Here is a 16950-nt window from a genome sequence, read left to right as displayed (position 1 = left end):
AAGGATTTAATGACAATATATTTTCAGATATTTACAAATCTTGAACTACTACATGCATGTTACTAAGGATTAATTAGATAACATTAATTGTTTCTTTTGTCCTCTTCACTGCTGTTCTCATCTGAGTCACCATCACCACATTTCTCCCCAAATATAATTCTACTCAACAGTTTGTGTTTTTTATACAAATAGCTACTAGCCACAACTGTTGGAGGTTTTTTACGTTTGGCTCTACTACTGCTAGAAGATCCAACATTTCCTAAACTCAGCTTCTGTTCATAAATCTCAATTTTCCCTCTAGTATGATTGTGGAAATCTGCGGTGTATGTTTGCATGGTGTCAACCAATCCTGAACTTAAATACTTGTAGTTAACAACAAGCCAAGAAATGAGAATTGCTGCTAGACTGAACTTTCTACAGTCCTCTTCTGGTGAATCAAATAAAGGTACCCTTGTACTCTCCAACAGGACATCATGCTCTGCATCGTAAAACATGATTGTCATTTCAGATATCCCTACTCCAACTGCAGGTGTTAGAAAATTACTGTATTCTGGATGTTTCTGCTTCTGTAAAAATGAAAATACAATTGTCTCTGCAATTAACTGTGAATTCTGGGATGAAGCATTTGATGTCTGTTTTTCTAATAGAGAATTTTCAGCAGCAGTTTTAGAGTTCTCCTCTGGCAATTCAAAATGTAATGCTAGATTGTCATTGATAATGATGTCCATATTCCCATGCCAAACCTCACTGTTTCCTAAAAAGGGTCAATGTAAAAGTTTTCATAAAACTTTAAAACAAGAATAAAATGCCATTCAAACAAGAATACAATCTCACTCAATTGACTTCATACAACTGAAATCTACAGCTACTGATAATAATAAGTAAAGCACCTCTTCAAAGTTATGGTATTAACAATGATTAAGATATCATACACCACTTTACTTGACATTTACCAACACTTGTGTCTCCCAATGCTCCTGTCAGCTGGCAATCAGGATAGCTACATGGGCAGTTGTCTTTTCTCTGATCATCACACTCTTTGTTAACTGTATAGTGAGGTGATGTTGACAACTTTCCAAACAAGTGATTTGTCATCAACTTGCTCAACTCTCCCTTCGTCATTTCGTGTAAGTTAGTTGTTGGTATATCATCAGCTTTAAGATTTAAATGAGTATCCATCAGTTCAAAACCTTTTATAAATAGCAATCTTTCTCAATATTCCACAAAATATGATATGAATTGTCTTATCATGCATATTATATTTTAGGGCTGTGATGATATATCGAGATATCAATAATATCGATTCAATGTGAGGATGATACGCATATCGATACATATGAAGAAATATCGAAAAATCGCCCACAAAATCTGACTTATGTTTTTTTCTTTGTTTACTTAACATTTTGGGTTAAATATATAAAATATTTATGCAAAATATAAATATGAATATGAAATACCTAATAATAAACACCACTTGTGTAAAATAATTTTGTTTTACAACAGATATACAACTTCTTTGAATAAATTATTCTTATTTGTGAAGAAATGTTTTGTTCATTTCAATACAAATTTTTTTTTTATAAGTAATTCAACATATCGTGATACATATCGTATCGTGGCTCAAATATCGTGATACATATCGATATAGAAAATGTTGTATCATCCCAGCCCTATTATATTTAATCTCAATACATGTAGTTTAATACAGTTAATTAAATTGGTTAAACAGGTCCAGCACAATCTCTTGTTTTAGCTATATAGCTTGAAATAGCTATATAGCTTTATTAAGCTATTTAAGATAGCTTGATAAAGCTATTTTTATGCAGTTTTTCAGAAAAATATTTTTTGTAAGAAATAGACAAAAAGTTGCATGTATTTGACTATTCATAATTGTACTATGGGCTATTAAGACAACAAGAAAAATCAAAGGTAGTTCTAACAATTTGCAGCATTTGAATACTTTTAAGCAAAAGATGAATTTCCATTTTGGGTAACTGTACACTACCTTGTGTGCACTGAGGTGTGGATAAGTATGATTGCTTCTCATTGTACTGAATTCTTACCAATCAATTATCTTGTTGACCATAATTGGCCTCCTTTATAATTTCCTTGAAGAAGTAACTGTATCAATTGCTTTATATAGCCCCAAAACTTTTAGAACTTTGAGTACAAAGTCTCTTAAGGAGACACAATTTGATGACTTACTTTTACATGCATTATTTTCAGAAGAGTTCAAGGTTAAATATTATCACTGCACCAAGGTGCAAATTTTTGTGCATGCTGAGAAAAGTACACATTTAAGAAAAAGGTGTGATAAAATAGCTAAATCAAGCTATTCTGAATAGCTTAATAAAGCTATATAGCTAAATCAAGCTATATAGCTAAATCAAGAGATTGTGAGGCCAGAAGGACCTGTTAAAACCACAAAATAGCAATTAAGTTACAGTATACAATTACAATACATTGATTTTTTCATGATTTAAATGAAACAAAATATCATCATCCTTGCTTTCAACTCTTAATACCAATGTCAAGCATACCTGCATTAGAGTTCACATATGATAGCAGCTTATCAAGTACAAATCGTTCCTGTCTGTTTTCTGGCACTGCTTTGTTTTCTAAATACCCAATCAGAATGTCAATGCCACGTCGGAACACATCTCCAAACAAAAACTTCTTACTGGACTTTGCCTCTACCTCACAATATGCTTTAGAGAAAGACCGGTAGCTAGAATTTGAATCTGCAGCATTACAGTTTACAATTTTCATTGGCCTGAGTTGAACACAATGTTTGGATGCTTCGAAACAAAGACCATCTAATGCAATTGCCAATTTCTTGTTCATGTTATTAGGAAAGTCACAGAAATTAAGATCAATATTTGATGTTAACTTTGATCCAAGAGCTTTGACTAAGGAACCTTTGCCTAATGATGCTATGTCTGTTTCCATCTTGTCTGAATCGGGTTCGAACTACTAATGAGGGGCGATGTAAAAGTAGACATACAATATATTAATTCGTTAAAATTACTTTTAGCGTAATTTTGTCGATAAACTGTGAAACAAGACATTTTATATTTTTTTTATATGAAAAGAACATATTATCATTTTAATTACTGTATCAGCTTTTTTAAAAAATTGTATTTGTACTTGTTCACTTTTACCCCACTCCTGCAACTTTCACTATCATAATCATGGCATTGACTGCAGTGCAAAAGATTTGGCATTGTTTTAGAGGGCCTAAATTATATAGACAGCTAAGAAACAATGAAGGACAGGTGAATATCAGTTCTTTTATGTACAAAATTTTAATAAACCACAGATATAGTGCCAGTTAAACACTGGCATATGGCTGTAGCTCATGAATGTTCAGTAATGAGCAACAGGGTAATATGTTATATAGAAGATATTCAATGTTTTGTAGTGGGATATGGAATTTATTTCACAAGTGGGAGAAGATTTTTTTATATTTTCACTCGTGCTTTGCGCTCATGAAAATATATTAAAAATAATCCTGTCCCACTCATGAAATCAATTTCATATCCAACTATACAAAACATAAAATTTTCTGTTTATTACATTTTCTTTGATTTTTCCTTAGCCTCTGCCTTTTTGTAACAGTGTTATAGGCTGTGATGTTATATTGAGCGTTTGAGACTTCCTACTTTAGTGATTGTGAGATTGAAAACATTTTAAACAGGTTGGGCACACGTACCCAACCAAATGGTCATTTATTCGCCGTTTGGTGGAATCTCCCATATCGGAGACGAATTTTACTGACCAAATGGTGGATTTTTTTATTCTATTCCAAATTTTATTAATATAAAGCAAAAGCGCATTTACTTAGGCATTGGGGAGTTTTAGTGAACATATTCCTTGCAGAATTAACATAGTTCGGTCGATTTTCCATGTGCAATTTCTCCATAACTTCCTAAAAACGATACCCATAGTTGTCCGTAACAGCCAAACTTCTTTGGATCAATCGATCAAAAAATTTTCATTGTGTCTAGTAGGATAAAAATTCTATTTTATCTAGTGGTTTAACTCTTGATAAGTTAAGTTTCAATCGCTTTTTGGATCTTCGTCAATATTTATTTCCATAAAATCCCGTTAAACATGAGCTCCTCATTACTTTACTGGTATGGTGGGCACTTATTGCTATAAAGTTAAATTTTTCTAGACGTGAACGTAATATCTGTTGTTATTTTTCTTTTAGGATGAAGTTGCATATTCCATGCGACCTTTTGTGGTTTAATATGTATATTACTGATGAATTTAATATATTTGATAAATAATTTTCAATAAAAGATTTACAAAGTGACTTTTGCAATTATTCTTGTTTTCGTTTGAAGTACATCATTTTAAAACAATAATTATATCATAATCTAACTTCATTCACTATTTTTATAGAGAACAAAGCTATTGGGTACAAAATAAAACGAAATAAAGGCAAAAACTTATTTTTCTTTTGATTTCCTAATTGAAAATTGACACAAATGTGCCTCCGTAGTAAAATCCGACTTTTGACCACGTTAAAAAAAGATCATCGTTTTTATTGGTTTGCATTATGTGATTGGTTGCCCGGATAATCAAAATAGAAAGTAAAGAACATGATTGACAGGTGCAGCATCGTCGGAGAAGGAGGGAATTTTCTTTTTAAGCAAAAATGGAGAAACATTGCACTTGTTCACGTACGTGACGTTTTTTGTCAAATTTTTGCACGACTCTGCGCAAAAAATTACACTTTGAATTTCTGATTTTTTTCACTCAGAACACCGATAAATATCTATATTTTATTCTACATGGTTGAAAATTATGCGCCATTCCACGCCATTCTATGGAATTGAACACAACCATTTTTCTCTCCCAAATGGTCAGTATAATTCGTCTCCGATATGGGAGATTGTCCACCAAACTGGGGATAAATGACCATTTGGTTGGGTGTGCCCAACCTGTTAAACATCGATTTAACAGTATATTTGGAGAAACTTTGGCAGTTGTAGTCTCTTTCAGAATGGTTTATTTACTCTCTCTATCTTATAACAGGCCAGGAATTTTTTTTTACAGCATTCTTTCAACAGAACTCAAGAATTTTGCCACACATCTGATATTTTGTCACATTGTGATAGAGTATCACACTGATATCCTTTCACACTGTGACAGAATATTACTTTTATTCAAGAAATAAATGACAGCATATTTCACTGTTGAAAATCACATTGATATCCTTTCACATGGTGACAGAATATCACTTTTATTCAAGAAATAAATGACAGTTTAAAATGTAATAAAATATTATGGGAAGCCTAGATGTGTTGTAAATATATGATACATAGCATTTGAAAAGCTTGGGGAATATTGGCATTAAAGAGAGGGTTATTTTCATATAGTAAAGGTCTGAGGTGTGAATACTTATCAAAAAAATTTACAAAGGACTTCCTCCCTTTAGATAAGACTGGAGACAAATTGCAGATCATTCCTTAGCCAATGCAATTTCCATTTCAGTCCTGTAGGAAGCAGTTTCAGTTTGGAGGGGACACAAGCAAAACATTTTCAGTTTTATAAAATGCAGATAGATAGTAGATTAAACACCCTTTGTTACTTGTAAGTATTTGCCCTTTTGAACTTATTGTTATGGAAATGCAGCTAACATTTGATGTCATGTGACATCAAAGACTAGACCTTCCAAATGTCTCCTGCGGTTTGAAGAAGTGGATTTAGGTTAAAACTAAATAGGTATCCTGAAGTATACAAAACTGTGCTCACTCCAGCAGTTGCACCATCAACATATGATGATTTTTTATGCCCCCCAGATCGAAAGATCCCAGGGGTATATTGTTTTTGTCCTGTCTGTCTGTTGTCAACTTTAACCTAGCCCATAACTATTGCGATGTCAAGGGTAAGGCTTAAAATTTGACATGAGTGTTCATTGTGACAAGACCTTTCCATTGGTACAGAAATTTTTGATCATGTGACCTCAACTGTGAACTTTGACCTACATTTGAAAAACTTTAACATTGGCCATAACTATTGCACTATAGTCTACGTCCCACTCCAGAATTGTGTTACCATCGGGGGCATAGTGTTTCACAAACACATCTTGTTTAAGGATAGAAACTGAATTCTCTGCTGAACTTTCCATTGCAAGGCAGATTTACTAGGTTACTGAGGTACATGTTTCACTGCAAAATAAATTCTTACTAGTTAGTATCATTAATTCTACAGGCTGGCAGATTTAATGTGGATGTATGAGGGGTGAATGTGTTAACAAGATTATGGAGCCAGGGTATAAGTCATATATATATCCTAAACTTGACTTCTCTGCATTTATTTTGATTTCAGCCCAAGATATACCAAGCAAACTTTATTGAAGCAACAGGAGACAGATTTATAAGTGTTGTAAGTTTATTTCTGCATAAATTTCAGTCCGTATAAGAACTCTATAAGTCTCTCATGTATTGAAGAATCAGGATGCATACTTTATAACCTTTTGGTTAAATTTTGAAACTCTGTAATACCTTTATTTCTAGATTCAATTTTGTATGCCTTTTACGTACTGTTTATTTATAGATTCGATTTTGTATGTCTTTTACGTACTGTTTATTTATATTATAGATTCGATTTTGTATGTCTTTTACATACTGTTTATTTATAGATTCAATTTTGTATGTCTTTTACGTACTGTTTATTTATAGATTCGATTTTGTATGTCTTTTACGTACTGGACCAGTCCATTTGTGCTTGGTGTGCTATACCGACGGGGATATTTCTCAACAGAAGGTCTTGTCAGTATTGGAAAGTTTATGTTCTCAATAGGTGTTATCTACACTGTGGCATATATTACCAGAGGTGAATATCATTTAAATATTTATACTAGATTTTAAAAATGCACTTTTGCAGAAATTAATTATAAGTAATATGTCTTTATCAGAATGTTGTGTAAACATACTTATGAAAAAGGACTTAAACAGGAATAAAATATTTGCAGGTGTTGGTCGCTATAATAATGCTGATTACATAACATTCCTCAGTATACTAACAGCTACACAGAGGTCCTTAACTCAACAGAACAAGGTATATATGTTGATATTGAAGGGATAAAAAATTCCTGGTCTTCATTCTTCTAAGTATTTAACATATAAATAAAAACAGAATTCTAATACTCTTGTTGGATCTTTGTCTGTAGAGGATGTTAGCCAGATATGACTTCGAGTTTTGGGCGTGGCCAGTGGATTGGTATATGGGAGAAAATGGGTAAGTTGCTTATGATGAAGTTTAAAAAAAAGATGTTCAGATGTAATTTATGTCTTTTTATAAAAGACTAGAAAGTCTTATGTATGTATTGGTAAAGTGTCTGTTGTCTCAGTTTGTCTGTCAGTTCATAGACAATTTTTTTGAAATGCTATTCCTCTTACACAGTTTTGGTCCAATTGTAATGAATTTGTTAAACAGATGTATTAATTACGGGTAAACTGTTTAATAGTATATCTTTCAACCTTACTGAATTAAAAGAGAATTGCAGCGAACCTCTGTGAACAAATTTCTTAAGTAAGTGTTCGTCCAGTAGAAGACCTTCTTATTAATGCTTTAATTAAGTAGTGTTTTAGAAGTACCTTTTTAATGTTGTTTTAAGTTTTTAATTTTTTTTTTTTCTAGTCTGTGACATTAAAAGATCAGGGGCCCGTTTTACTTAAGAACTTACGACTAAGACCAAAATTTAATTCTGCTTATTACTTTCTAATTTACGTTGATTTTAAAATAGTTTTAATTTATTTAAAAAGAATTTATTAAGATAAAACAGAATCATTTAATTTGAAAATTTTACAATGAACTTAAGTTTTTGGTCTTAGTTGTAAGTTCTTTTGTAAAATGGGCCTCAGTTCACTATAGCCCTGTATGCTGTATACATGTTTTTAGGCACACTTTTTTTTTTAAATCTCTTATCCCAGTGAATAAGGTTTTTTTCTTTAAAGGGAAGTGAAGAAAATCCATCAACAGATTCCAAGGTCTAAACAAGTAGAATATTCACTAACCAATCTTCCTCTGAAGATTTTAAGGTATCTACTCATTTGACTCAATAACCATAACTCTTCACTCTATATCAAGGAGAAAATTAGTAGTAAGAACTACATATAGGTCTAAGTCAGCTGTACAAATATGAGTACTAGATTCTCTTTTTTTTTCTGTTCAAGTACAACTCAAATGATATGTTTGAGGAAGATCATAATCTGTACACTGATATTGAATATTCATACAACTTTGGTTAAAGACCTTGTTGGTACATGAATTGTACATTAAAGTTAACTATCTTGCTGTATATACTTAAGATGTAAATATTGCCCATTACATCTCTTAAACAGTTGTGCTGGTGTACATACTTAAGATGTAAATATTGCCCATTACATCTTTTAAACAGTTTTGCTGCTGTACATACTTAACGAGGCCAAGTCTAATTCTAGTGCGCATGACTTTGCGCAGCTTTTTAATTTCATGCAGCTATATGTGCGACATTACACCTTTCCCAAATATTGTGATTTTAATACAAAATTAACATTATCTGTAATGCCTATGGGTCTGAAATTGTGCTTTTACGAAAATAATTATTGAAAAAAATCATTGAGATGGCTCTAACAACGTCACTGATTCCCAATTTTGTAAGCAATGCATGACGCTGGAGAATGACACGATTCGCTTGTATATTCAAGACGTCCATGGATATTTTACTGAAACCTGTTGACAGAACATCAAAATAAACATACTAGCAATCTAAACATTGCTATTTTTTACCAAAATAATTCGTATGCACCGATAATTCATCTGCATCGATATATGCAGTTTTAGAGGTATTGGGCATTGAAAAAATAAACTTTGTAATAATTCCTACACCAACCTAGATGGTCAACTTTTTTGAAATTTCACAATTTGGTGACTTTTTACAATAACTTTCATGTACTTGGCTGAAAAAGAAATCTCTAGGGCAGAAATACAAAAAAAAAATATGGGAAAAATGTGATAATTTGATGCTTTTCCAGCAAGTTCCCATAGGGTCCAATAGTAAAATTTGACAACTTTTGAGATGGCCTTCTTAGAAATCGGGACGGTAATCATTCGATTTTTTAATCTTAAAACAATGAATATAATAGTAAGAATTAATTCAAGAAAATTTATCAAAATCTCTAGGGTAGAAATAATTAGACTCAGCCTTGTTAAGATGTAAATCTTTTAAACAGCTATGCTGCTGTACGTATTTAAGATGTAAATATTGCCCATTACATCTTTTAAACAGTTATGCTGCTGTACATACGTAAGATGTATATCTCTTAAACAGTTATGCTGCTGTACATACTTTTGGGAGGAGGATGCTTTATCCAGGAGCTACAGCCCTCATTAATTCATTAGTCGGTAAGAGATAACAAATATGCATTTCTTTGTGTAAAAGTTAACTTCAGCATCTTGAACATTGATATCTAGAAAACCATGGATATGCTGAAATGAGGTGATAGTCCAAACCACTTTTTCAAACTGTGAAAAATATCACTTTTATTTCACTGTTGAACATGTAATAACTTATTTATTACTGTGAGAGAATTTATATATATTGTACTTGTGTTTTTATAGGTCCTGTGTTGAGTCAAAACAGAGCATCTTTAATAGAAGAGGTGATATTATGTGTCTCTTGTACCTCATATTTTCTGGTAACCTTTACGTCATTTCTCTTCTATATTTGTTGATTATCATTTTAATAGAAAAATGGACAAAGAGCCAAACTTTTAGCAGCAGATGGAAATGAAATAGATACTATGTTTGTGGACCGGAGACACACTGGAAATCAGAATGGAAAGACGCTGGTTAGTGGATTTTAGTGCTGAATACTCTGCAAAAAAAATCGACGAATATTGCCTTATAGATAAATATTGGATAGCAGATAAAAATGCCACCTTAAAAGGCAGATTCCACTCTGCCCCAGTAAGCAATGTACAAATGCATATTAATGATATGGTAATAGATATTGAACTCATACATCACCATGTTGCTGACATTCAATTTACATTTCTTGCCATTCATTTTTTTAACGGAAGAAGAAAAATATGAAAACCTGCAATATTAAGAGCTAATTTCTCATCCTTTAATTACTTTGTTTAGATTGTATGCTGTGAAGGTAATGCTGGTTTCTATGAAATTGGTTGTACAGTAACCCCGTTAGAGGGAGGCTACTCTGTTTTAGGATGGAATCATCCTGGATTCTCAGGGAGCACGGTATGAACCACCTCCAATGTTCACATTATGAACCATCTGATTATGTAGAAAATCGGCATTCAATGCAACTCCTTAATATAGCATATACTGTGTACTATTTTAGGGGAATTTTACTGATTAAAACATTTTTCTAATGTAACATTCATTCAAGTTTTAATGTTTGAATGTAAATTGATATACAAATAAGTAATACAGTGTAAATGATTTATTATATAATTATTTGACTAATATTCCTACATCAGTAGTATTATTGTTAAAGATTTCTTCCTACATTTCCAAGAGAGACCACATGTCTTAAATATAAAGCACAATAACGTTGGTAGGGATGTCTTTATGTGATCTCAAGTATACCCTTTGTTTTTTCAGGGAATTCCCATGCCTTCTCAGGAACAAAATGCAGTAGATGCTGTGATGCAATATGCTATTAATAGATTAGGATTCACTCCAGACAATATAGCAGTGTTTGCCTGGTCCATTGGGGGATACACTGCATCATGGGTAGCAATGAATTACCCAGATTTAAAGTACATTGTAAGTTTGACATAGTATGTGTTTAATTAGGTTGCAAAATATAGTTATCATCAGTGAATATCTGTGTGGTAGTGAAATATCCCTACTTTTAATACATATATGTACATGTACTTCCTTACAGGTAGTGGATGCCACTTTTGATGATGTTGTTCCACTAGCTCAGGCCAGGATGCCAGAATACTTTGGTATTAATATCAGTTCTAATGTCAGTCAGTAAATTCTGTTACAAATAAAGTGTTTAATACTCATGCAGTAATAAAGTCAAGGACTGAACCCAATAGGGAGAGTATTGTATTTGTTCAAGAATTGTTTTTAGATAAAGTTAATCTCCTGCAGGCTAGCTAGATCTAGATACTGTCCATTCTGACTATACTCATTTACATATATACATGTTCATACATATATTTTTAGAGAATTTTGTGGAATTTACAGTAAGATCATATCTAGACTTAAACATAGCAGCTCAGTTAATAAGGTTTGTCATTTGTTTTCTTCCTGATGTTTTCAATTAATTAGTTTTATGATTAATTGTACTTGAGAATTCAAAATGAATTTGTAAAACAATAATGAATAAGAAGTGAAAATGAAAATCCATAACACATATGTATGCACAAGTTATTCTCTGTAATGAATATTATTTTCATTATGTTTTATAGATATTCTGGTCCAATACTTTTAATAAGAAGAACGCGAGATGAGATGATTACAACAAAGTGAGCATAATTCAGTATTTTTGTGAGCATAATCCAGTATTTTTGTACCATATACAGTATAAAATATGTGCATAGGCAAAGTAAATGGTGTTTTTTTTAAATTTGGTGAAGATCTGTGTTAGCCAATGCCATGATCACAAAATGTTTTTTTTTTTTTGTTTTTTTTTTGCTGTGTAGATCAGATCCCACTGGAGTCAAACTGTATTCAAACAGAGGGAATTATCTTCTCATAAAATTGTTACAATTTAGGTAAAAACACATACTTTATATTGTGAATCAGAATTGTGTTTATTTAAAAAAAACCCAGTAATTATGTCTTCACCGAAACACATTACTTATTGCTTTCATTTTAGATATCCACATATCGTTGATGACAGTACACTAGCCCTTTTAGCTGATTGGTTAGCAAGATTGAAACCTCAGCAAGGTCTGTAGTCTTGATTTCAGAAAAACTGCAGGGTGCACCAATTTATAAAATGTCATTTTATAGAAATTTAATTCTTAAAATAGAATAAGAGTCTTGATAAAATCTGAAGGACTGAAACGAAAGTAACTGTCATTTTCATTAACTGAAATTATTATTCACACTTTTGGACACCTAGTAAAAAGTGATTTAGACTAGTGAAATTTTGCCATTAGTAGACTGATTGGGCTAGCTCTGAAAAAAGTTTTGGTGCACACTGAAACTTTAAATTTTTGCAAGTTCGGCATTATTCTATTTAAATCTAATTTCTGATTTTGTATTATTGAAGCATACCTGTATATTGTATGATTTCCTCTTTGATATGAGATTTTAATCCAGGTTTGGGATAGAAACTGTCACAGTGTGATATCATTACTGATATAGGCTGGAATCTTAGTCCTTTAGGATTACTTGTTATACAAACATTTTTACTTTTACTTACCTTTTGGTCAGAAAGAGTATATACAACAAGACCTGAACATGTGTTTTTGCAATTTAGAATTGAATTAGCTTTTTAAAATTTCAGAGGACCTCTGGCAAACACATGAAGTTGATGAAGAGGAGTGTTTAGTCAAAATTAGATCCTACATACAAACTGAATCTGATACATTTCCATGTCATATAGGTAAATTGTGTTTAATATTCTATCATATTGATTTCTGAACATTCTCTTACTGCAATGAGATATACACATATCCCTCTCTTCATTTTTTTAATCTCCTTTATTGGGAGCCCCCACCCCCACCCAACCCCCTCTGAAAAAAATTGGGAGGGCTACATTACTACAGCTAAACATTGTTTAAAATAAAATGAAAAAAAAGAGTTTGCTCATTTGTAAGTGTAAAGGGAGCTTCGAAAGTTAATCATGCAGCATCTTGTGAAGTTGATCAGGCACATACATTTTGGTCGAGGGACAGAGCCAAAGAAATAAAAAATATTCAGGCCAAATTTGATGATGATATTTGAAAGCAAATTTACACCATAATATGATTTTAAATTGTGACTGCAGCTTTTACCAAAAGCTGTGAATAGAAATGATATGTTAAGAAACTGTTGTTTTGGATGTCTAAGTAAAGAAAGATTTAATATTGCTTTAATCATTTATTTGAAAAGAAAGCTCCTTCATTTTGATAAAAATAAGATGATTTTACCTCAGGAATGGCAAAGCTAGAATTCAAACCCAAATTTCACAGCTATTACGCCAGTGTACCGTAACTATGTACATATGTGTAAGTACTATGCTATTTACACTTTACACATACATTGTACTTGGACTTACAGGGAAATAGAGCACAGAATCAATCACTGTACCAGGGGAATTCTAATTTACTCTGAATCAGGAGAATTCTAATTTACTCTGAATCAGGAAAAATGTAATTTACTCTGAATCAGGAGAATTCCAATTTACTCTAAACGAGGAGAATTCCAATTTACTCTGAATCAGGGGAGTTCTAAATAGTCTGAATAAGGAGAATTCTAATTAACTCTGAATCAGGAGAATTTTAATTTACTCTGAATCAGGAGAATTCCAATTTACTCTGAATCAGGAGAGTTCTAAATAGTCTGAATAAGGAGAATTCTAATTTATTTTCTATTAGGAGAATTCTTATTTACTCTGAATCAGGAGAATTCTAATTTACTTTGAATCAGGAGAATTCTAATTAACTCTGAATCAGGAGAATTCTAATTTACTCTGAATCAGGAGAATTCTAATTAACTCTGAATCAGGAGAATTCTAATTTACTCTGAATCAGAAGAATTCTGATTTACTCTGAATCATGAGATTTCTAATTTACTCTGAGTTCGGAGAATTCTAATTTACTCTGAATCAAGAGAATTCCAATTTTCTCTGAATCAGGAGAATTCTAATTTACTCTGAATCAGGAGATTTTTAATTAATGAGAATTCTAATTTTCTCTGAATCAGGAGAATTCTACTTTACTCTGAATCAAGAGAATTCGAATTTACTCTGAATCAGGAGAGTTCTAATTTACTCTAAATCAGGAAAATTCTAATTTACTCTGAATCAGGAGAATTCCAATTTACTCTGAATGAGGAGAATTCCAATTTACTCTAAATGAGGAGAATTCTAATTTCAGGGGAAGATTACAGTGAAGAAGATAAGAAGAAGATGGTCCTGTACTTAGTAAGTAAATATTATTATACCCCCCACAAACAAAGTTTGAGAGGGAATATAGGAATCACCATATCTGTCTATCCATCTGTCTGTGCAAACGTGTCCAGTCCATATCTTTCTTATGGAGTAACATTAGAATCTACTACTTCACAGAAAGATTGCTTATAACCTGAGGGTGTATCATGATCTTGACTTATAGTCACCGTAGAAAAAATGGATAAATAATGCATCCATACTTTCCAATATAGAAATACTTGAAAAATTGTGATTTATTTTTTTAGGTCACCTGAGTCACTCAGGTGACCTATTGCTATCTGTTTTTGTCCGTCGTCGTGCGTCATCCGTCGTGTGTTAACATTTGAACATTTTCAGCTTCTTCTTTGAAACCGCTGAATCAATATCAGCCAGTTTTAGCATATGGCATCTGTGTGAAGGGGAACAAAATTTGTGAATATCATGGTCCCTGCCCCCCTGGGGCCTGAGGGGTGGGGCTAAAACCACCAAAATTAATGCAATCTTTAAAAATCTTCTTCTTTACTCCTGGACATCAAGCAGTCCAACTGTTGGCATGATTGTATTAAGCATTGAGCCCTCTACCAAAATTATGAAATTCATGGCCCCAGGGTCAGGGGTTCTGGTGCTAGGGTGGGGCTATATAGATCATATAGTGAAAGTGCATTGTTTCTTTGAAAATCTTCTTGTCTACTCCTTGGTATTTTTGAAACAAATTAAATACATAGTTATGATAAGCAAGAGTGACTCTACCAGAATTGTGAAATTCATGGCCCCAGGGTCAGGGGTTCTGTTGCTGGGGGGGGGGGGCTATATAGATCATATAGTGAAAGTGCATTATTTCTTTGAAAATCTTCTTCTCTACTCCTGGGTATTATTGAAACAAATTAAATACATAGTTATGATAAGCAAGAGTGACTCTACCAAAATTATGAAATTCATGGCCCCAGGGTCAGGGGTTCTGTTGCTGGGGTGGGGCTATATAGATCATATAGTGAAAGTGCATTATTTCTTTGAAAATCTTCTTCTCTACTCCTGGGTATTATTGAAACAAATTAAATACATAGTTATGATAAGCAAGAGTGACTCTACCAAAATTGTGAAATTCATAGCCCCAGGGTCAGGGGTTCTGGTGCTAGGAGGAGGGGGGCTATATAGATCATATAGTGAAAGTGCAATATTTCTTTGAAAATCTTCTTCTCTACTCCTGGGTATTATTGAAACAAATTAAATACATAGTTATGATATGCATGGGTGACTCTTCCAAAATAGGGATTTTCATGACCCCTGGATCAGGGGTTCTGATGTTAGGGTCGGGCTCTATTTATTATGTAGTAAAAATGCATTAATGCTTTAAAAATTTTCTTCTCTGCTCCTGGGTATTTTTGAAACAAACAAAGTACATTGTTTAATATGATAAGCAATGATACCTCTTCCAAAATTTTGAAATTCATGGCCCCATAGACAGGGGTTCTGGTTATAGGGTGGGGCTATATAGATCCTATAGTGAAGGTGAATTTTTTCTTTGAAAATCTTCTCTGCCCCTGGCAACAATGTACTTGAAAGGTTAATAGAATAAGAGAATTACGCAAGAATTTTTATTGTATAATACAAAAAGTATTTTCGTAGTTTTTATGATCAGGTAGACTTGTGAGTAATAGATAAATAAAAATGGAACAAAAATAACTTGTCTTATTAAATGTTCATCAAAGACCAAGAGAGGCCAATGTAAGAGATTTCAACAAGAAATTAAAATAGTACAGAAGCACTGATGGGCTTTTAATATACTGTATAGTGAAAGTGATAAATGGGAAACAGATTAAAACCTAATTTATAAACTGTCAATGAATACTAGATTAATTATTTTGTTGATCCTGATCACCCTATTTTTCTTGCTTTTGGGCAACAAAGCTTCACCTTTCAGTTCATTTTATACTCCATGGATCCTCTAAATTGTTGTATTATACTCAGGTGACCGTTAAGGCCCTTGGGCCTCTTGTTTTTTAATGTAATGAAAACAATGTTATTATTAGTATTGATGTTGTATAAGGATGAACCTTAGTTTCATTCATTATAAAAATATAATGAGCAATTGTCGGTAAATTTTCACTCTAAATGTTTAAACAAATTGTGAACACCTCTTAGATCCATCAAATACTAGTATAAGTGACTTGGCACCTTCTCTAAAAAACCCAGGGGGGGGGGGGGGGGGGGTATTTGTCCATCTTGGACAGTTCTAGTTGGTACTGTCCTTATAGTAAGTAGATATTTTTATGGTATATATAATGGGCAAATCAAGCAATTCCTGATTTCTTCTGTTTTATAGGCCATTGTAGAAATGAAATGCCATATATTCTAAAAGATACTTTTGTCTTTTCACCACAAATGAAATCTGGACAGTCATGCACATCCAGTAGATGTACTTGTAGTATTTTGGGCTGTTTGGTTGCAGATCGTTCTTTGATCTATTTTAACTTGCTTTGATTACTTGAAGGCATCAAGTGACATGATATATTGTGGTATATTTGTAGGCCTCACGTTATATGATAGACTTTGATTCAACACATTGTAACCCTTTGCCTGCATCACTTTTCAAAAAGCCATGGTCACTGGAGAGCGAAGATCAACCCAAATTTTTGTGACTAGAACTTCATTCCTCAGCGATTGCTCAAACCATGGAAAGATGCTAGTGACCTTGAACTATTTATATTTATTCACAAACTGAACTATTTTGCTGAGCAACAAATTCTTTGTCATTTTATACAACTTTTTAACTTAATTAAATATAGATTCACTTTTCAAAATTCTTTTTTTTAAAATATCCAATCTATGATATATGT

General features: G+C 32.6%; 2 protein-coding genes across 2 annotated transcripts; one reads left to right on the top strand and one right to left on the bottom strand.

Annotated features, from left to right (window-relative positions):
• Nucleotides 1–25: 25 nt before the first annotated feature.
• On the bottom strand, nt 26–2932 carry LOC133172909 (uncharacterized). The gene is made up of 3 exons (XM_061307743.1): nt 2541–2932; nt 954–1154; nt 26–754 (listed from the first exon to the last, which is right to left on the bottom strand). Exons 1-3 carry the CDS (start codon nt 2842–2844, stop codon nt 84–86), a joined length of 1176 nt encoding a protein of 391 aa, XP_061163727.1. The 5' UTR covers nt 2845–2932; the 3' UTR covers nt 26–83.
• A 259-nt stretch (nt 2933–3191) lies between these two features.
• Nucleotides 3192–16914, top strand: LOC133173718 (phosphatidylserine lipase ABHD16A-like). Its single transcript, XM_061308738.1, has 19 exons — nt 3192–3275; nt 6340–6396; nt 6693–6846; nt 6986–7071; nt 7184–7251; nt 7971–8054; nt 9326–9399; nt 9616–9656; nt 9744–9845; nt 10141–10254; nt 10621–10785; nt 10907–10970; nt 11197–11260; nt 11442–11498; nt 11676–11747; nt 11852–11925; nt 12488–12586; nt 14061–14107; nt 16642–16914. The coding sequence occupies exons 1-19, from the start codon at nt 3192–3194 to the stop codon at nt 16750–16752; spliced, it is 1617 nt and encodes a 538-aa protein (XP_061164722.1). The 3' UTR covers nt 16753–16914.
• Nucleotides 16915–16950: the final 36 nt, after the last annotated feature.

The sequence above is a fragment of the Saccostrea echinata genome, unplaced genomic scaffold (genome assembly GCF_033153115.1).
Source record: "Saccostrea echinata isolate AGI-Se365-2 ecotype Australia unplaced genomic scaffold, CSIRO_AGI_Sech_v1 ptg000056l, whole genome shotgun sequence".
NCBI classification, from domain to species: domain Eukaryota; kingdom Metazoa; phylum Mollusca; class Bivalvia; order Ostreida; family Ostreidae; genus Saccostrea; species Saccostrea echinata.
Note: the sequence above shows the minus strand (reverse complement) of the source record. Positions and strands in the feature narration are given on the sequence as shown.